This window comes from Polypterus senegalus, chromosome 1 (assembly GCF_016835505.1).
Source record: "Polypterus senegalus isolate Bchr_013 chromosome 1, ASM1683550v1, whole genome shotgun sequence".
In the NCBI taxonomy this organism is placed as follows: domain Eukaryota; kingdom Metazoa; phylum Chordata; class Cladistia; order Polypteriformes; family Polypteridae; genus Polypterus; species Polypterus senegalus.
Window position 1 is genome coordinate 107195649 of NC_053154.1, and position 22060 is coordinate 107217708.

At 38.3% G+C, this 22060-nt stretch overlaps 1 protein-coding gene across 1 annotated transcript in view; it reads left to right on the top strand.

Moving 5' to 3' along the window:
• Positions 1-7042: 7042 nt before the first annotated feature.
• The window catches only part of LOC120530931 (coatomer subunit beta'-like), a 74643-nt gene continuing 59625 nt past the window's right edge, over positions 7043-22060 (top strand). The window contains 1 exon segment of the mRNA XM_039755760.1: positions 7043-7165. Within this exon segment, the coding sequence (XP_039611694.1) occupies positions 7163-7165 (3 nt within the window). The 5' untranslated portion in view covers positions 7043-7162.

A 22060-nucleotide genomic window follows, 5' to 3' on the forward strand; every position in this document is an offset into this window, starting at 1 on the left:
GTGTGTGTATGTATGTATGTGTGTGTGTATATGTATGTGTATATATGTAGATATATATGTATGTATATATGTGTATATGTATAGATATGTATATATATATATGTTTATGTGTGTGTGTAAATATATATATACAGTATATATATATATATATATATATATATATATGACAACAACACTCATCACTCACAACAGTGACAGAACAATTACATTGACAATCATGTTACGTTATTTTCAAAATGTTTCCTTTTCTTTTCATTGCTTCTTTAACACACTAATTCTCCATGCGAAGCGGTATTTTGTATATATATATATATATATATATATATATATATATATATAGTGGGAAGCTGCCCAGACACAGACAGGCAGACACCGTAGGTTGAACACCCAACACACGTTTATTGTACATTAACTATTTACAGTGCAGCACTCAACCCAATACTCCCCCAAAGTCCAGGGGCCTCATGTATAACGCCGTGCGTAGAACTCGCACTATAACATGGCGTAAGCACAAATGCCGAAATGTGTTTATGCACAGAAAAATCCAGATGCAGGAATCTGTGCGTACTCCAACTTCCACGTTCTTCCGTTACATAAATCCCGATCAGCGTGAAAACTAACGCCGTGCACGCATTATGTAACGCCCCAAATCCTCCCAGAATTACGCCTATTTGAATATGCAAATCAATATAAATCGCCCTTAAGCGCAGCCTTCTGTGAAAAGACAATGGGAAAAGCACGGGGAAAATATAAGAATTTCAGCGAATACCAAGTGGAGGCAAAGGAAAAACATACTATTTGTTCAAATAAACCGTGGTATAATCAACAAAATGAAGTTGATCGAGTGACATAGCGTGTTGGAGAAACTTGAAAGCTCACATTCACAAAATCGCACAGTGCGGAAATAAAAAGAAGTCACATATCAAAGTTGCCGTGAAAAGAAGAGTTGTAAGCCCACTGTCTGAGTGTCATATGAAAGTTTATTAGGGTACAGAGAAAAAGGTACACGGTGGGGAAAAAGCACGAAATGTCAACTTCAATCTCGACATTTCCACTTTAATCACGTAGTTTATTTTGTCATTTAGTAGAACATCTTAAAATCGTTTAATTAACCAGTTTCTCAAATCACATCGTAATTAAAGTAGCACGTTAAATGCTTTGTTTTGTATTTGATCTTCTACTCGTATGTGATCTATGTGTGTGAATCACTACTTGCTTCTTAAACTGGCTCTCTTCCTCCAACTGGACACAGAGTCCATTACATTTGTGATATTACAGCTCTCTGAATAACTAAAATACTGAGATGTATACGTGATGTCATTTTCATGATGATAGGAGCTAAAGCACATTATTAAACATGTGTTTCATGAGCCTCGTGCTCATGACAAGCATTTATCTTTTGTCGAAATTTGTCGCTGCGTTTTAGCTGTGTTGTTATTTTCTCTTTCTGTTTTATATTCAATATATATTGGCGTAGCGCCCAAGAGTCCTTGCTTTTCTTTCCCCAAGTAACCGATCGCCATACAATCAGCTCTGTAATAGACGTTAAGCCATCTGTAAGCTTAGCGCCGATTCTTCAAAACGTTTAAAGAACATTGAAATATCTTCGTAGTACATGTTTAATTATTCTATCCTTCACGACACTCCCAGTGAAGAATATAGATTATTTAAATGAAGTTAAAGTTTTATGTGTATAATTTAACAAACATATTTTGCTGCATTTCACCTTAAAAATGATATCGTCATCATATGTAAATACTCGCTTTATAAAGTGGCCCAGGTTGTGAGATATTATAACTGTAGTGCAAGTTTACAGTGGGGTGATTGTACTTATAAGTACAAACCGTTCTACAAGGAGCAATTGATTGAGTGCATTTAAAGTTCTTGGGATTAAACTGTTTCTGAACCGCGAGGTCTGTACAGGAAAGGCTTTAAAACGTTTTGCAGTGGCTGAGACAGCGTGTCCTTAAAGCTGTATACCGATAATTCTCTTTCCGATCAGCTGCTGCTGTGATTCACACTCAGATACAGTGATATAAATACTCCGAGTCGTGCAGTGAGAGTAATATGGAAAAAGATGATCCGCTGTGGCAACTCCTAACGGGAGGAGCTGAAAGAAGAAGAAGAAGAAGAAGGAGAAGTGAGAGTAACAACGCTAAAGCAGTTATGGTATTTGGAATACTATGGCTGTTCCCTGGACCATTATATTGTTACGAGTTAATTACAATCAGATGCATTACACTAATAAACAATATGCGGTTAGTTTCTGTGTATTTATAAAGCCGCGTCATGAAAATAATGAGTAATCACACAAGAACAGTACCATTGCTTTGACGCTGGGTGCCGCCAGTTTGCAAAACCGAGCGGAGAACTTGCGTACGACAAGGCATGAGGTACCGTGGAAAAGTGCGTGGCTTTACGGCAAGTGTAGGTTTTATACATCGCGATTTGAACGTCGAAAAGTTCTTACGCAACATTTCTGTGCGTACGCACCGTTTATACATGAGGCCCCAGGCCTCTCAAAAATGCCTTTGCCTCTCAGGTCCGCCTCCACTCTCCTCCCAAGATCTGTCCTTCTTCCACTCGACTTCAGCTGTCGAATGGAGGGAGGTGGCCTCTTTTATACACACCTGGACGTCATTCCACTCACCCTTCCTGGTGTTGCGGAAGTACCGACTACGCATACGGAAGCACTCCTGGCGTCCCTGGCCTTCTTCCCCCTGCACTTCCAGGTGTGGCTGAAGCGCTGAGGGCCAGGGCTCCACAGGCATTGGGGCGCCCCCTGGCAGTAACCACGAGCCCCTATAGGATTGAGCTTCTAAGCTCCGTTGCTGTGGTCCCCAAAGCCACCAGGGCAGTCACCTCCTCATGGTCTGGAGGAGGAGGCATAAGCCCTCCTCCGGTCCTCCTGAGCGTCCCGGCTGGGTACCACCCCCAGCCACTCACCACACACATATATATATATAAACACAGACTTAATGTCAAGACCTTAGAATAACAATGTTCTAGCTTGAGTTATGGTTTTAGAATACAGAGCTTCAAACATTTAGACTCTCCATTTATCAGGCATATCCTTTTCCTTTAATTTTGTTCCTATATATACAAGCTGCATTTTCAGTTAAACACAATGCAAGTTTTACTGAAAATGTGACTCCGAAATAAAGATAATAAGTAAGACCCTTATTGTTGTACACTGTAAGTGAACAGCAAAGTCTTGATGGGGATGCTCAGTTTCCAAGCTGTTTTATCCTGTGGGATTACCGGCGAGTCCAGCGTGCCATTTTTACACGGTGTTGATACAAGTGAAGGCTCTATCAATTCTAGTTGTGTTAATACAAGAGTCAATTAGGCCCGCACAAATTAAAACACTTAGTATAGTCACTACCAAAAACAAAATGTTAATAATTATTCAGTATAAATTGTACAACCATTTCAAGAAATATTTACAATTAACAATAATGATGGGTCAGCTAAACTGAAAGAAAAATTAATCTTCTTTGTGCATTCTAAAAAACAGACTGATCTGGGAATAAACTGAAGCAGGGCTTGTAATGTTCAAAAAAGTAATAAAACTGTACAATACAGTTATAAAAATTAAAGAAAAAATGCAGATGGCATGAATTGGCTAAAACAGATACACAGACAATTTCAAATATACAGAACTGAATCAACAAAGTGTCCTTTATTATTTACATCAATAGTTAAATCAAATATACACAACTCTGTTATGCACAGTCAGTTTAACACTCAGAAATAAAAAGACAAAAGACAAATATAGCAAGTGACATGTTTATTAGAGGAGGGGTTTAGATGGAATTCCAAGTTGAAATGCCTTAGAAATGCTGTATGTCCAACAGTTGAAGTACAAGTTTGTCAAACTCTTTGCTCACCTTAAAAAAAATACTTTTACCAATACAACAAGTGTATAAATGTATATTTTAAATTTCACTTTAAACATATATTTACATTTATATGTATTTAGCTTATATTCTTGTCTAAATTCAATACAAGTAAAATGGTATTTTGATTAACAGAATAATGGTGCTAAAAATAAAAAGAAAGGACCGTCTGCTCCCAACACCACATGACGTCCCACTCACTGTCTACTGGTCCATCAATGAACAGACCTTCTGCTTCTTATTCATACACTCTCTGTACTCATTAGAGATTCACTGAAGCCAAATGAGCCTCTGGCCATCAGCACATCCAGAATGATGTGAACTCTGTTGATCTTTACAAAGGTACCTACAGCTCTTCACACAGCACTTCATCAGGTAGTTGTAGAGGCCATCTGTCAGCTCCTCATCTTCTAATGTATAGAGGTTATTACCTGGTGACCTTTAGGATCTTCATCATTTTTAAACCATTTCAGATACAACAGCCTGTTGGACAAGCAAATACAAGAGTTTGGTGCTATAAAGTCATCATAGCTCTTTACTACTACATAGATTACAATAACAAAGTTTTACTTGTTATCTGAACCAAGTTACCAGCAAGTGATCATCTGCTCCATGGCCCTTTATGATGAACTCCAACAGTTTTTTATGCCGAGTCCTCCTGGAGGCCCATCTGATCTCTTCAGCTTCATAAACCTGAGCCCCTTATTCTTGGGTCAGCTTCCCTATTGCAGCCACACAGCCAGCCTGCTCTCTTACATGGTGGACACACACAAATAAAACATCAAATTGTCTTATGTAGTATTTGTCTTGTGCAAACTATCTGGTTTTGGTCTGAACACTCCTGTTTTCTCATAAAAGTGGACACTTTGGAATAGAGTTCAAACTGTGAGAATTCATCTGTGGTTCACTACAAAAACTCTTGTTCATGGTTATCTCAATAGTTTCTTAAAATACATCAATTATTCCAGAGTATTATGAATACACCAATCTGGACACTACCTAAAGTAAATATGCAAGTCACAGACATGTCATCCTATGATAAAAAGGAGAAATACAGTGCTCTCCACTATTATTGGCACCCCTTGCAAAAATAAGTAAGATGGGTTAGAAATAAAATGTCACCTTGCACTGAAAAAATTCTGAACATCTGACTTTTAATTGAAACAATTTCATTCAAAGAAAAACAAAGCCCTGATCAAGAAATAAATATTTTTAAAATTAGCATTTTTATAAGGGGTGTCATCAATAGTGGAGGGCAGATTAAATGAATGCCCCAATTAAAGGTATGCCACACATGAAGAAAAAAAAATAGCATCTTTAAAAGACTGACAGTAAAATCAAAGGGTTCCTCCATAGTCAGATAAAGAGCATACTGAGAGAGAATAAGAGAAAAAGTACTGAAATCCTACACAATCTAAACACAAAGTTACATAAAGCTTACAGTTAATATTCCAATACCAGCAACAGGTCTGTTCCACAGTCTAGTGAACCAGCAGGGGTGTCCCTAGGAAAAGAAGTAAAGAAATAAAGACACACGAGAAAGTCAAACACTACAAGTGAATTGCAAGTTTAAGAAATGGGTGTTTGCAATTTACCTAATTTTTCATTAACATCCAATTTCCAGGAGATATTTTTGTAGCAAGCTGGCTGAAAGGAAAAAAATATAAATTCCACTTGTAATTAAATTGAAAAGATTCTGTGAATATCGCGGCTGTCAGTCTGACTCACGTATAATTGTAGGAAAGTCTTTAACAGTTTAGAAATGGCATGCATCATCTCCACAAAACTACCATGAAATTCAATTAAAATTGACGGTACAAAACATCGCAATTTATTTGGTATTACCTTTTAGACACATTACTCCAACATAAGGAACTAAACTGAAAAGAAAAAAGGTAATATCGTGCACCACTGTAGTCAATCTGAATAGAATAACTGATCAAGCGTTTCCAAGATGCTTGTATAAGGTTTTTTTCGTTTTCAATGCACAGTCAAGGGGTTCTCGTGAAACTTGCCTTGTGGAATTTGAAGAGTTGCCGGTACCGCTGAGTGACGGCCACTTCAAGCACTGAATATAAATCAATTACTACAGCGAAAATCATTATTAATACAAACGTATGGTTCACTGTACAAACATAACCATGCAGAACAAAGTTATTAAAAATACGAAAAAACTGCAAATTCCAAACGTTTCGAAGCACACTTACTTCCATTGTCAAAAATACGAGCAATTAGTTTTGTCACTTCTTATTTTTTCTTATGGAGTTTCATCGCCGCAGCCTCTTTTTTGTCTCCTTTTGTTTAATGGAGTTACATCGTTTGGTGCAACGGCGGGTTATTTAAGATCCATCCATCCATCCATTTCCTAACCCGCTGAATCCGAACACAGGGTCACGGGAGCCAATACAAGCCAACACGGGGCACAAGGCAGGAACCAATCCTGGGCAGGTTGCCAACCCACCGCAGGACACACACAAACACACCCAGCACACACTAGGACCAATTTAGAATCGCCAATCCACCTAACCCGCATGTCTTTGGATTGTGGGAGTAAACCCACGCAGACACGGGGAGAACATGCAAACTCCACGCAGGGAGGACCCGGGTCTCCTAACTGCGAGGCAAAAGCGCTACCACTGCGCCATCGAGCCGCCCACGGTTATTTAAGATGAAACTCTATAAGACGGAACCTCAAAGAGGTAGGGATCGCGAACGTTTGGTTAAAGTTACACTTGATAGACAACTTCAAACGTTGATAATTGGACAGGTGATTTTTTTTGATTGTCATAGAGTAACAAAAATCTCATTTGTTGAAATTCTGAATTAGCCAATACTATCCACTTGCATTTACAGTTATCTCGCCTTCATATCCACCCATAATGTCTGCGGTCTGCAGCAATACCCTTCTCGGTCTACAACTACAGTGACGTACTTGAACTTCGAGTCTTGAAGTGGATGCTACTCACTGGTTTTGTAACGAAGCAAGTGATAGGGGCGTGGCGTGGAAAGCTGGGGGCGTGGAAGGCCGAGTCTTCGACCTGCAGCCGGATAAAATTGGGGAGATTGCGGCGCTTCGCTAAACTTACTGACATGAAATTTCCGGAACCATTGGCACCACGAGAACGTTGTGATATCGTTACTATCGAACAGCCCATCACTATCTCACGATATTATACTTATCTCGCGGGGCTAGTGGGTCCGGAAGTTACGCGTCAGTACGTTTATCGCTGTGGTTCTAGCTGAGCAGTTTTTACGAAATCCGAATGGTATGTAAGAAAATTATTGTTTTTTCCCCTATGCTAAAGATATATGCACGGATGAGTATTAGGGCCGCAATGAAGATAAACAAGGTGTATTTCGCGATTAAAGTCGAAATTAATATCGTAGTTTGAATCATTAAAGACATTTCGACTTCAATCTCGCAGTTTATTTCGCCATTAAAATAGAACGTCATAAGCATATTAAAATGGATGTTAACTAGTTTCTCAAACCCCGTTTTAACTAAAGTAGCACGTTAAATGCTTCGTATTGTGTTCCCTGACCCAGTAGTTATTCGTTACGTGCTTCTTAAACGGACTTCGTCTTGCATTGAGAGGAGCCGTAGGCAGCAATCGACGAACAGAATACATTAACTTCATATTACAGCTCTGTGTACATTTAGAATACGAAAATTTACACAATGTAATTTTCACAATGAAATGTATTAACTTGTTTGTGAAATGTAATATACATTAACTTCATTTAAATAATGTATACTGCTAATAATTAAATGTGGGTTGAGGACGATTCGGCGGTAGAGCTGTTGGCTTGTTGTAAGGGGCGCACGCCTCATTGCTGCCATGCGTTTCCAGCGTTCATTTGACGCATTCTCTGAGCATGTCCTTAGAAATTAACGCGACGGGTGCGCGTCGCGAGTTGCAGTGCCAGCAAAACGTAGGTGGCACAGTACGATATAAGTTGGAATGTGATGTCAGAATCTTTGTTTACTATCTATATGTGACAAAGTCGCTATGCGGATCCTACGGGATCGATGTAAGCGCTTCGATATTTGATGAATGGTTCGATGTGGTGAAGCAGATTGCCTACATACAGATGCATTCGTGGTGCTTTTATATTTAAGCGTCGCATATTCCCCATCGTAATAACCCGATACATTTTAAAAGTCTCACATACCATCTTTTGTGCCGTCTTTTTTATTTCATTTCTTTGCTACTTCACAATAGCAACATAATGTACAACCACAGAGAAAAAAATAAGGACTTGGTGAAAAGTTGTATTTTGTGATTAAAGTGGAAATTTCGACTTTAATCTGTAAATGTCCACTTTATCTTTGTAGTTTATCATTAAAGCAGACTGTCGTAAACGTCATCCCAGTTTTTAATCGCTATGAGCTTCTGGGTCTTCCTCCTGACCTGACAGCAGTGACAAGCTGCAATAGATCACCACACAGAACACAGTAAATGTTTGATATTCCAACTCTCTTCGAATTTAGAATCTTTAGATTTATACTTGATATCACTTTCATGATGAAATGCATTAAAGTATGTGTGTTACATTTTACAGATAAATCATTAATTTCATTTAAATAAGGAATACTGTTAATAATTACACACATGGGGTTGTCTCACAGCGAGTCATGTTGCTGGTATTCCCTGCTTGGAGTTGGTTTTCCTTCTGGGTTTCCACAATGTGCTCTGGTTTCCTTCCAAAGATATGCAGATTTGGTGACACTAAAATGACTAGTGTATGTGAGTGCTTGTATTCACCTTGTGATGAGCTGATGCCCTGTCTAGGGATTGTTTCTGCCTTGTGCCCAATGCTAGCTGAAGTGGGCACATCCCTGGATTGATGGATTTAATCATTAAACATCCTTTTCAGAGATATTGTGGCAAGGTGTCATCGTAATTTAATGGGTGTTCCAGGCAGTTCACAACACAGCAAAGCCGAACCGGTTCTCACCATGATACTATCTCATACTGCCACCTGGTGGATTCTTCCAGATTTACGTAAAGTATGTGCGCAAGTATAAACAGTAAAACACTTGCGTAGCAGGAGCGTCTGCTGCAGCATGTGTCGCGTGAGGTATAAACTTGGCCTTCTATTTCACGCTCAGAACGTTTACGGGTACGCATCGTGGCTGCCATTCGTTCGCAGCCTTCATTGGCGCATCCTCTGAGGATGTCATCAGAAGTTAAGATGACGTGTGCGAGTTGCAGTATCGGCAAAGACTCAAGTACTTCACCCATCCGTATATTAAATTTGTTGACCTCAAGCACTTCTCAGACAATTGCAAATAAAACGCTGCAGTCACTTACTTTTTCATTCAGCAAATCGACAAATGGTGTTGTCATTCATGTTCTGCCAATTGCCTTCGTGCCATAGTGATATGTGAAAAGAAAGGCTGGAGTAATTTCTAAAGACAAGCTAAAGACGGGCAAGCTAAAGTAACTCTTAAGAGATGGAGTGTGTATTCGTGAAATACAATTAGTGACGGCAGCCTACTTTTGCCAGTATCTTACACACTATAGCACACTGTGTTGTACATTATCAAGACTGTAGTGCAATTTAAATGAAATTGTATTAAATTTAAAATGAAACAAATAATTTTAACACCAACATTTAACATTTGTCACACTGACAATGTGCTATATGTGTATTTAAATTTTGAACAAATTGTCAGTTACATCGTACTTCTATAATGCACATCCCTAAAAATTACTATTTATCTACGTTTATGTATTTCTTATATTTCATTGTACCCCGTTCTGCCTGCAGAACAGCCTCTGTTCTTTGTTTGCTAACGTGTTTCAAATATTCTTCAATATTCATGTCTATTCTCATCGTTTCAACAGCTCTAGTGACTTTGTTGCCTGTGCATGTCGTATTCCAGTTTGTTAGCTGTATTAAGATTACAGAATATTACAAATCATTACTTGACACTCTCAAGCTCATGTTCCAGAACATGTTTCATGTACCAGGGAATAGACAACATTAAGAAAGCTGCCAATAAAATTGTGATTTCAAAGAATGCTTGGACTGTCTTCACATATTAACAACATTAAATATAAGAAACACGGTTATCATAGTGCTAATAGTCAACTTTCAATCATTACTTTTATAGTGAAATTTATTATGTTAAATGGTCTGCGAAGAGCAAATATTCTACCTTAAATAGATTAGTAATTTTGCAGTTTTGTGACTGTGCACCTGTTAATTAGGCTATTCAAGTATTTGACTAAATTGGACCTTTATTACTTTTGGAATTTTTAATACCTCTTTATGACCATGACAAATGTTTATTATAATACATATTACTTATGCAAAAGTTACATTTAGAGATTACAACTTGACAGATGTTTCTTTGTAGTTCATACATCATTTAGCCTCCATTTGACTCCATCAGGTCCTAGTGGTGTGCTTAACACCTAAGCCTATCTTTAGTGTCTCTAATATTGTATGAGGTCTTATTGGCAGGAGTTCAATTGTATAGCAGGCAAGGATGTGCATCAGCATCACTACTTTTAGTTAGAGGTGTCAGATATTTCAGCTGGACATAATCCTATATGACTTCCCAAGCAAACGGCATATTAAGAGCACACAAAGTGTGTATACTAAAGTATAACTAACCACATGGCCCTGACATAATTCTGTTGTAAATAACAACTTGTACAAGCTATAAATGGCTCCACTTTACTGGACATTTTACCACACACTAAACAGCATTCGTCAAGTCTTAACCTTTAAGTAATTCAGTCTTAAAAGCTGCAAATTTATTTTGGCAATGATATTTCTGGTAAGTCACATTTTATTCTTGTTTGTCATAGGTTTATACTAAAAAACTTGTTCACATCAATGTAGTTTCATGTATATATATAAATATAAACACACACTTTTAATGTTAAGAACTTTAGAATATCAAGGTTCTACCTGTGAGTCATGGTTTTAGAATACTGAGCTTAAAAAGTTTTGACTCTCAGTTTATCGGATGTATACAATCCTTTTCCTTTAATTTTGCTCCCATAGTTAAAAGCTGTATTTTTAGTTTATTGAAATTGTGCCTCTTAAAAAACATAAGAACCTTATTGTTCTAGTCTGTCTTTGTAAGAGAGCAGCAAAACCTTGGATCAGGATGCTCGGTTTCCAATGTGTTTTATCTTGTGGATTACCGGTGACTCCAGCAAAGTCAATGCCATTTGTAGACTATATTGTTACATGTGGAGTCTCTGGTCAAATCTATTAATTCTAGTAGTGTTAATTTGTACATTGAGTTGATTGTTTCAACACAATTTAAACAAAACACTGTGTATTGTTACTACCAAAAACAACAGTTTATTGATAACTGTTCAGTATGGATTTTGCAACCATTTAAAAAAATATTTACAATTAATAAAAATGATGGGTCAGTTAAATTGAAAGAGAGAATGCACAAAGATTAATTTAACAAACAGACTTATGAGGGAATATACTGAAGTTGAAACATTAAAACTGCAGCATGCCCACTTCTATATATTATATATACATAAAAGAACAATATAACAGGGGTAGACTTGTTTTCTTGCAATGTACACAAAAGGAATAAAAACCTGTACAATGCAGTTATAAAAATTAAAGCCAAATTATAACCTCTGACATAAGCACATCCAGGATGATGCGAACTTTGTCGATACTTTCAAAAGTGCCTACAGCTGTTGAAAGCAATTTATCCAGGTAGTTGTAGAGGCCATCTGTCAGCTCCTCATCTTCTATATAGGATGACCTTTAGAATCTTTGCAATTTGTAAAGGATTTGGATGACACCTTTTAAGATATAACAGCATGTTGGATAAGAAAATAAAAGAGTTTGGCACTATACATTCATCATAGCTGTTAGGTAGATTTCAATAGCCAAAGTTTTAGTAGTTATCAGAACTAAGTTACCAGCAAGTTTTCATCTGCTTGATGGTCCTTTATTATGAAATCCCAACGATTTTTCATGTTGAGCCCTCCTGGAAGCCCTGCTGCTATTTGCAGCAGCAAAAACCTGAGCCACTTACTCTGGCGTCAGCTGCCCAACTGCGGTCACACAGACAGCATGCTCTCCTACACTGTGAACATACACAAATAATACATCAAATTGTCATATGTAGTATTTGTCTTGTGCATGCCATCTTGTTTTGGTTTGAACTATTGTTTCCTCAGAAAAGTAGACAGAATGGAATACAGTTAAAGCTGTGAGAATTACTCTGTTCACTACAAAAACTCCTGTTGGAGGTTATCACATTGTTTTTTTTTTAGAATACAGTATATCTGTTATTTCAGAGTATTATGATTATACCAGTCAGGACACTAGCTAAAGTAATATGCAAGTCACAGAAAAGCTTTATAGATACTTTTACTCTAATCATCAAGATAAACACTCTTAACACTCCCTCAGATGACAACTGGTCCTTGACAAAGCTTATTACAATCTTTCATACCATGATAAATCTTACAGTTTTTGCTCAAGTCAAACCGAGTATCAAACTAAATTTGTAGACTAACTTTTTACATTAATACCTTGATGTGGCTGTATCAGTATATTCCTCAAGGAGTTCACTCCTGCCATGATGTTCTTGGTCCTGACTTTTAGACATTAAAATGTTGATGTTATCAATTTAACAGAAAAAACAGAAAATAGAGCACCCCAGTAAAAGTTTACATGTACATACCTAAATATACATGGATATATTTAAAATAACACTATTTAACCCTGCTTAAATACTAAAATATTTAAAATTCCAAGTTTATTTAAATTAATCATTTTCCTTAGTTGGATGTGCGGTGTCACCTTAGATAAAGTGCATACTAACCAAGGATAAGAGAAAAAGTACTGAAATTATATACAATCTAAACACAAATGTAAGGTTACATAAAGCCTATAATTAAATACCATTAGCATCTTCTGAAACAGTAGGTTACTTTGGTATGTCCTAGGAAAAGAAGGAAGGAAAAAAATACATGTGAAGGTCAGATAGTACAAGTGAATTACAAGTTTAACAAATGGTTTATGCAATTTACCTTATTTTTTAATAATACTGTATCTATTTTCCAGAAGATATTCTTGTAGCCAGTTTGCTGAAAGGAAAAAATTTAAATGTCACTTCTGAATTGTCAGTCTTAGTCACATACAATTTCGTGGTGCATCACATACTGCTTGAAAGTCTTTTAACGGTTTAGAAATGGCATGCATCACCTGCACAAAACTACCTTGAAATGTTGTTAAATTAACAGTACCAAAAAATGGCTGATTACTTGGTATTACAATTTAGACACATTGCTCTAAGAATTCCAAAATAAGGAACTAATCTAAAAGAGAAAAAAGTTAATATCATGCATCATTATAGTCAATATGTACTTTGTCAGAAGCCTGGTTCATGACAGAATGACTATCAAGCATTTCCAAGTTGCTTGTAAAAGTGTTTTTATGTCTTCCATGCACAGTCTAGGAGGGCTCCGACAATTGAAGAAGGTGTGTGTTATAAGAAAAGGTTGTTAAATGTAGTACATGATCTAGCATTTTCTATTTTATCATTGGGATGCCTAACTGACTAGGACACAAGGTGTCATCCTAAGGGGCAAAAAAAAAAAAAAAAGCCTAACGTGAATCATGCTATAGAATTAAGGATCAAAAAAAACTATATTTGACATAGGGGAGAACATTAAATTCCTCACTTATTATAGGAGATCAATTATTAAAGAGTCAGAAGAAACCATCACAATTAAATCAAAGAATACATTTTGTTTTTTGAACAGGTAGTTAGCCAGTTATCTCAACACTCATTGTGAAATACAATAACTTGAACAAAGAAAAGGCAAACATTAAAAAAAACAAAAAAACTTTTGAACTGGAAGAGGGCATCTGTGATTGCCAACTCTGTAACAAGTCCAAATAATTCTTAAATGTAACCTGAACAGCTCCACATAGCTGTTATCTTGAAATCTTGAAATCCAAAGTGTATTATTCGCTTTTTTTAATGTGCAGCACAAGTATTAATATAGGTTTGCATGGCCCCATAAAGTGATAGTTTTCAAGGGGGTGGCACTAATGAAAAGAAGGAATCACATTGCATGACAGATGCAGTCAAAATATAGAACCTTTTTATTGAACAAATTTTGCAAACAACTTAAACTATAATTTTGACGACATATTTTAAACCATCCAAAGAGACATTTAGACTTAGTAAAATATCCAGTGGTGCTTGTCAGAAATTGTATTGCACTGAACAAATCTTAGAAAAGGAATAAATAGTAAATATTTTTTGTAAGCCAACTACACTTTCTGTTAATGTTAATCTCTGTCCATTGACATATTAAAGTGACTTTTTAAACAACTTTAACATCATTAAACTGCATAATATTTAAATCAATAATAACAATAAAATAAATAATACTGAAACTTCCAGTAATAATACTATTACTTCAAGACGTCAAGCCCAAGTGCATTACACAGTATTCACCAAATAAAAATAAAATAAAATAAAACAAGTGCAACTTGGTGATGACATCTTTACCAACTGAACCATCATTTTGGCAAATTGCATTAATATGGACCTTGCTTCAAGCTAAGCTATATACATAAATAATAAAACTGCAACTTGCATTTATAATGCTATTTGTGGTATAGCCCTATGGAATCGTATTAGGAAAACGGTGAAGAAAAAAACAAACTTTATGTCGAGAAAAAGTCGACATTTCCACTTTAATTTTGACACTTATGTCAAGATTAAAGTCGACATTTCCACTTTATTATCATAGTTTATTAGCGAATACAAGCGGCTGAAATGAGTTTCCTCCGCAGGGTGTCTGGGCTTTCTTTTAAAGATAGGGTGAGAAGCTCAGTCATCCGGGAGGGGCTCAGAGTAGAGCCGCTACTCCTCAGCATCGAGAGGACTCAGATGAGGTGGCTCGGGCATCTGATTAGGATGCCTCCTGGACGCCTCCCTGGTGCGGTGTTCCAGGCAGGTCCAACCGGGAGGAGGCCCCGGGGAAGACCCAGAACACGCTGGAGGGACTGTGTCTCCCGGCTGGCCTAGGAACGCCTTGGGATTCTCCCGGAAGAGCTGGAAGAAGTGGCCGGGGAGAGGAAAGTCAGGTCCTCTCTGCTTAAGCTGCTGCCCCCGTGACCCGACCCCGGATAAGCGGAAGAGGATGGATGGATGGATTTTATAATTAAAGTAGAATGTCGTAAACTAAACTTCATCTTAAAATCAATGTTTAATTTTCTAGATTTTTCTCAAACCCCGTCATAAGTTAATGTAGCACTGTTTTATCTTGGTAGAGTAATATATATATCGCTCTACTTTCCCCTATTGTATTATTAATATGTAGCCTTAGAATGCCTAATCTCACAGACTTACCACTGTTTATAAGGTATTAGGCGATTAGATGTAGTAAAAAGACAAACAGGAGTTAAGTTACACACAGAATGTATTACTGATAATATTCATAAATAATAACAAAATGCAAAGTACATTTGAATATTGGCAACCATACAACCTGATTAAATGGTGATGTGTAATTCAGGTGGCACACAGACTTGCAGTTACTTAAAATGTCTCTAGTTAAGGCATTGTTGGTGCTCAGCTTTCAGCCACATGTCTGTTCAATATGGCTGCTGAGCTGTGCTCTTCATTGTGTTGTCTTCATCATCACAGGTTAGCAAGTGAGATGCTTCTTCATCATATGTTGGTTAGAAAGAGAATGTGGTTGAGCAAGCAAATTTATAGGTTTTCTGTCCAACCCCTACGGCCAATCCAGACAGCCATACCTCAGACCAATGGGTGAAATAGAACGTCTGATCTTCTGCCCCAAAACCATATGTTAAACATCCTGGCTTCCTTGCAGGGGGTTCAAAGACTTTAGCAGAGAAATGCTCATCAAACTGGTTTGAGACACACACCCCCCAAATCCTGTCATAAAATTACAAAGAGTCGTAAAAGGGGGGCAAACACGAATACCTCTAAATTACATTGGTTTGCCTAAATTATAAATAAAGACATACAAAACATTTATCAAGTTATATGCAAAAATCTCACATCACAACAAGCACATTAAATGCTTTGTGTTAAATGTTCCCCAACCCACTTGTTAATCACTACGATTCTTAAACTGACTTCCACCGCACTAAGGGGAGGTGCCGGCAGCGTTCACTGCACAGAATCCATTCACTTCATGATATTCCTGCTCTCTGAAAATTTAGAATGTTAAGATATATACTTGATATCATTTTCATGATGAAATGCATTAAAGCATGCATTAAACATGCACAGTAGTGTGGCAGTAGTGTTGCTTGCTCCCTCGCAGTAAGGGTTCCCCAGGTGTATGTTCAGTGTAGAGAACTTTATGGCAGTTGTGACAAGGCTCCAGAAAACTGGATGTATGAATGGGTATCGCACAGGTTTAACTTAAATATTGTGTAAATGTTGGGTTTGTGATCTTGTGGTCGGAGACAAAAACACAGAATTCAATGGATTTTCTTCAGAGCAGGCTTTCTTTATTACATGTGTGTTGTCTGTCTGATGTACCAAACCCTCAGCTTCCATCCTTCCTTTTTCTTTCTCCATCTAACCAATCACCACACGATAAACGTCTTTGTGAAATTAAAAATAGTTATAAAATTAGCCCATAGACTGTTCAGAACTTAAAAAAAATCTTTGTTATACGTGTTTAATTATGCCATCCATTAAGGGTTGCTCCCATCCCAGCAAGCATTGTGTGCGAGGTAGGAACAAATCCTGAACAGGGTGCCAGCTCATCGCAGGGTGAATATGAGCAAACATACACTAGCAGAGTCAATATAGCATAACAAAACCTCACATCCTACATGACTTTGAAAGGAAACTGAAGCACGCCGAGTAAACCCACCAGAAAAACATGCAAATTCAAGGCAGGGTACACCCAAGACCCCTTTGCTGCAAGGCAGCAGTGCAACCACCATGCCGCCGTGCCCCCACATGATTAATACATGCTTTAATGCATTTCATCATGAAAATTATATTAAGTATTTATCATAGCATTTTAAATGTTCAGCATATTCAGCAGGTTTTGGACAGTACATTGTTTCGCATTCAGTGTTTAACACAATACTAGACTTTTTGGTATTGGTGCAAATCCAAGGAGCCCAGAATACAAAACAAGAATGGGCTACAAGTGGGTTTTCTGTTGTGCCTGAAAGTAACAAGTATTGCAAACCAAGCTGATTGTCAGCACAATTACATGAAAAAAGAAAAAATTAAATAAAAAAAAAATCGGATCATGCGGCGTCTGCAGTGATACAGGCTCTGCATCGGTCTGTTGTGGTGAGAAAGGAGCTGAGCCGTAAGGCAAAGCTCTCAATTTACCAGTCGATCTACAGTACTTTCCTACCCTCACCTATGGTTATGAGCTATGGGTAGTGACCAAAAGAACCAGAACGCGAATACAAGCAGCTGAAATGAGTTTCCACCGCAGGGTGTCCGGGCTTTCCCTTAAAGATAGGGTGAGAAACTCAGTCATCCGGGAGGGGCTCAGAGTAGAGCCGCTGCTCCTCCTCATCGAGAGGAGTCAGATGAGGTGGCTCGGGCATCTGATCAGGATGCCTCCTGGAAGCCTCCCTGGTTAGGTGTTCCGGGCACGTCCAACCGGGAGGAGGCCCCGGGGAAGACCCAGGACACGTAGGAGGGACTATGTCTCCCGGCTGGCCTGGGAATGCCTTGGGATTCTCCCAGAAGAACTAGAAGAAGTGGCCGGGGAGAGGGAAGTCTGGGACTCTCTATTCAAGCTGCTGCCCCTGCGACCTGACCTCGGATAGGCGGAAGAAGATGGATGGATGGATGAAATTAAAAAAATTATTACTGTGGGAAAACCCATGGAAAAGTATCTCTAGGCCAACACAATCCCAAAATTCCACCATATTTTAATGTGTGGTCCTGAGGGAGGCTCATGGTCAGTAGCTAAAAGTTGAATGCAGTTAAACAAGATGTAAAATATTGAGTTAAACTACCACTATTACATCAAGAAAAATAAAGTTGTTTATAAGGATCACACTGAAATAAACTGAACTAGAAATTTGATGTACTTGCCTGGGATGCTAAAAAGTTACTTTTTTGTGGAGATCCATTATAAAAACGGAGGGATTATGCTGACGTTTGACACACGAGAACCCATACTCATGAACAGTAAGTAATTCAAAGTGAAGGTAAGTGTGAACGAGCCGGTTATGATTTGGGAGTGTGAACCCACTGGCTTTCTCCATGGTCTCAAACACCCGGCTCAAAGCATTGTGTGTCTAAAAGGAACATACAAAGAATACTAGTTAGACGTCTGCTCTTCTGCTCCCACCTTAAATAAAAAAACTACAAAAAAGACACTAAAATGACACTAAATGATTTTGAACTCCTTTTTCCCCACTTCTGATAATGGTACATCATTTGACAAAATGGGAACTGTTTATAATAGGTTGATACGCCTGTGTGGGGGAGGGGTTAGATTGCTAATTACTCAAATGCCACTTTCAGAAATTTCAAGAAAAAACAGAGATAAAGTCTGAACTTACCCTTCCAAAGACTCTGGTCAATGTAATGATTTTTGTTACTTTTGTGATCAGTACTGGCTCAATTAAATGAATATGGTCTTCACATTTCATGCAAATATTTTCCTGTGGCATGAAGATGTTTAGAAATTCTTGATGCGCTGTATCTGTTGTGAACTTGACCCGGACACAGACAGGCGGACATCTTGTTTAAAACACCACCACACGTTTATTATACAAAATATTTACAATAATAGGTCACTAAGACCCCAGCCAATGGTCACTCAGACCTCAGTCACGTGCACAAACCCCAAAACAGTCGCAGTCCTGGCCACAATGCATTGTCTTCGGGCCGCCTCCACAACTCCTCTTGCCTCGTCCTTCTTCCACCCGACTCTAGCCTCGAATGAATGGAGACGGCCCCTTTTATAGAGGACCCGGATGAGCCCCAGTTGTTCCCGGCAATCTTCTTCTGGCCACGCCCCAGTGTGGCGGAAGTGCCGGCTGTCCTCCCGGCTGCTCTCCGGGCGCCGTCATAAATCTTCCCCCCAGCACTTCCTGGTGTGGCGGAAGTGCTGGGGTAACAGGTCCCCAAGGCACTGGGGTGCCTCCTGGCGGTGACCACTGGCCCATACAGGGAAAGGCTTCCATGCCCTTGACCCGTGGCCCCCAAAGCAACCCGGAAGGCAAACCCCACGTGATCCAGGCAGGGCTCTGACCCTCTTCCGGTCCCTCCTGGCGTCCCGGCCGGGTCATGGCCCCTGGCATCCCTGACACTGTCAAATGTTCAGGTTGGGTGACTGGGATCTTCTTCTTGACAAAAACATACTTCACCTTTCTCTTCAAAACATTTCTCTCAGGTTGGTACACTTTTGCTTGATTAAGACTTTCTTCTACCTCAGATTATTCCTCCACAGTCCTGTCTTTACCTGGCAAAGTCCTAAAAAGGTCTCTATTAGTTTGAAATAATTACCATTTGGAAATGTACTTGTGAAAACAAAACAGTTTGGTACCTGGACATGGACTGTGCTGTTTTTTTTTGCTTTCATATGTGACGTGCACCCTTTTAACCTTATTGAAATATGTTTTTTGTGAAAAACGGACACAAAGTGCTTTGAGGTCTCTCCACTGTCAACCAAGACTGCAAGAGGTGTGCTTTCATCAATAGCTTCCTGGTATAATTTTTCAGTCTTTTTTTTTTTTTTGGTCTCCCCAAACCATTTTGCCTGCACTATCTAAGGCAAAACCTTTTTTCAATGTGAATTCTGGGTGAATATGTTTTGCAATAGTCAAGTGAACGTAAATGGATGCACTGAAATGCCACAAGTCCACAAGCACTTTGAGCTACATTATTTGTATGAAAATGTGCTATATAAATAAATGTTGTTGAATGTTGTTGTTGTAACTGTAATCTCCTACATACAGTGTCTTGCATTAAACCCCAAGTTTTTTTCTTTACATGAATAGGAAACGGGGGTCCCCTGAAACCTTTCTGAACTGCATAAATGCCACTGCTAGGAACATTAAATTCAGTGGCTTTCTAAGTAATGTGATAATGTTGCATCATCTGAAGTGGACATATGCCGCTACTTAAGATTTTTGCAGTTTAAACATCCCTTACAATGAGGACACTGGACTATACCTTTCTTAAATTATCTTGTGTACTCGAAATTGGCTTAGCTGAAGAGGGTGCTGACTCTTTCAGGGGTAAAACAGGTGAAACATGATTGCTTGATGTTTTGCCAGGGTTGAAATAAACATTGGCATCTGCTGGGTTACAGCAAGTAATGTTTCTTCTGGGGCAGAGGTAAGCATTCTTTGCTGACTTGTGGAAAGTGAAGACTCTTGGAGAGGCGACAGAATTGTTAGTGTTTTCTTGGTGTTCTCAAGTGTTTATTTTTGAAGATATGATGTACTTTATTCTTTTATTTGCTGGGTGTTGGACATTCAAGTAGGGTTAAAGCAGGTGTTGGGAGTTTGCTGGATTGTAACTAGTGCTTAATCCTGTGGGGTTGAGACAAATGCTGGTAATAACAGCCGACTTGAAGAAGAGTATACTGAAGGGGTGAACGGGAGTACTCCTTCCTTTGTAACACTTCTTTGTAAATGTGCTAGAAGTCAAGTCCTAGGTAGAACTGTGACAGTGCATTTAAAGCAGTGATAGTGTGCTTTCTTTGCATCCCAAATTACAATGATAAATGAGCTTGCCTAGAGCAAAATTAAATTCTAAGTTAAAACAATCAAATTCATTGAAGTTCTGAGTTAGCACAATATGATTTGCTGAAGTTGAATTTCATCGACAGTTATCCCACCTCTAGATTCACGCATTGCCTACGATCTGCAGCAATACCCGTCTCTAAAAACTTGGCGCATGTTCAAGCTTTGGTATGTGACGTCCGCATCACTGTTTACTATCAACGTGATAGCCAGCGGTATTGCAACACAAACAGGATTAATCCGCGTGCTTTGATGTTTAATGAATGGTTTGATGCGGTGAAGCAATTCATCAAATTAGAATGTGTTTGTGGTGGTTTTCTTCATCCATTTTTTGCATAGGCAATACATATTTCCCTATTGTAATGACCCCATACATATAAAGGTCTTACATACCATCTTCTGTGTCACTGTTGCAGTTTTTTCTTTCTATTTTTTGCACTTTTCCACAGCATTAGAATAAAAAAGAATTTTTGTCTTTAATATCTTTCGCCCCTTAACTCACAACACAGCACAACCGGATGTTGTTTTCTCACTGTGATGCTTTCTTGCGCTGCTACCTGTCAACAGATGTGTCTGTCAGAGCAACGGAGACCAGCAATAGAAGCAATTTATGGCAATAATACTTTCAGCAAGTTAACATATTCAACTACATTTTACTGTTCAATTGGGAACATTAAAATGTTTAAAGTACATAATATTGACAGTAACATTAAACAAATGTTTGCATTGTCAGTTACTGTTTTGTGTGTTAATGAGTGTTACAAATTATTTAGTAAACTGCCATTAATATGTAAATAGACAATAAATGTACGGAAAACCTGCATTTAGTATTGCAATTTGGAGGAAACTTCTGTGATTCTTTATTTGGCTGTCTGAAGTTGTTCTGTTTTATTTTTGAAAATTAACAAGTGTACTTGAAAATGGATAATAATTGGCATTGATCACTTTCTATATCAATTTTCTGTTTAAGTAAGGTTCGAATGAGTTTATCTGTCATGGCAGCGTTATGCTCATGGTAGGTCTTAACAATCGGTTATGCGCTGGTCCAGGATAGAGCACAACTGGACTGTAAAATACCAATTCAGATCTCATTGTTCACAGTTGTTTACTTTTCTAACTTGTTTATTCGGTCCAGGGTCATGGAAACCCAATTCCAGTCCATCACAGGGCATACTCCAACATGCACAACCCAACACAGAGTCACTCACCAAGAGTGCTTTACAGTAGCCATATTAACTTAGGCACAAAGACATAAGGCAAAAGTGCAGATTCACATGGGCAGTGCCTAATTCAGAATTCAAACACACAACTCTGCTGCTATGACACTATATAGTACAAGAAAATTTAAATGGTTGAGGAAACCTTCTTAGTAATCCTTAGGTTGTTTTTAATCAAAAAGTTTACTCTGTACTATATAT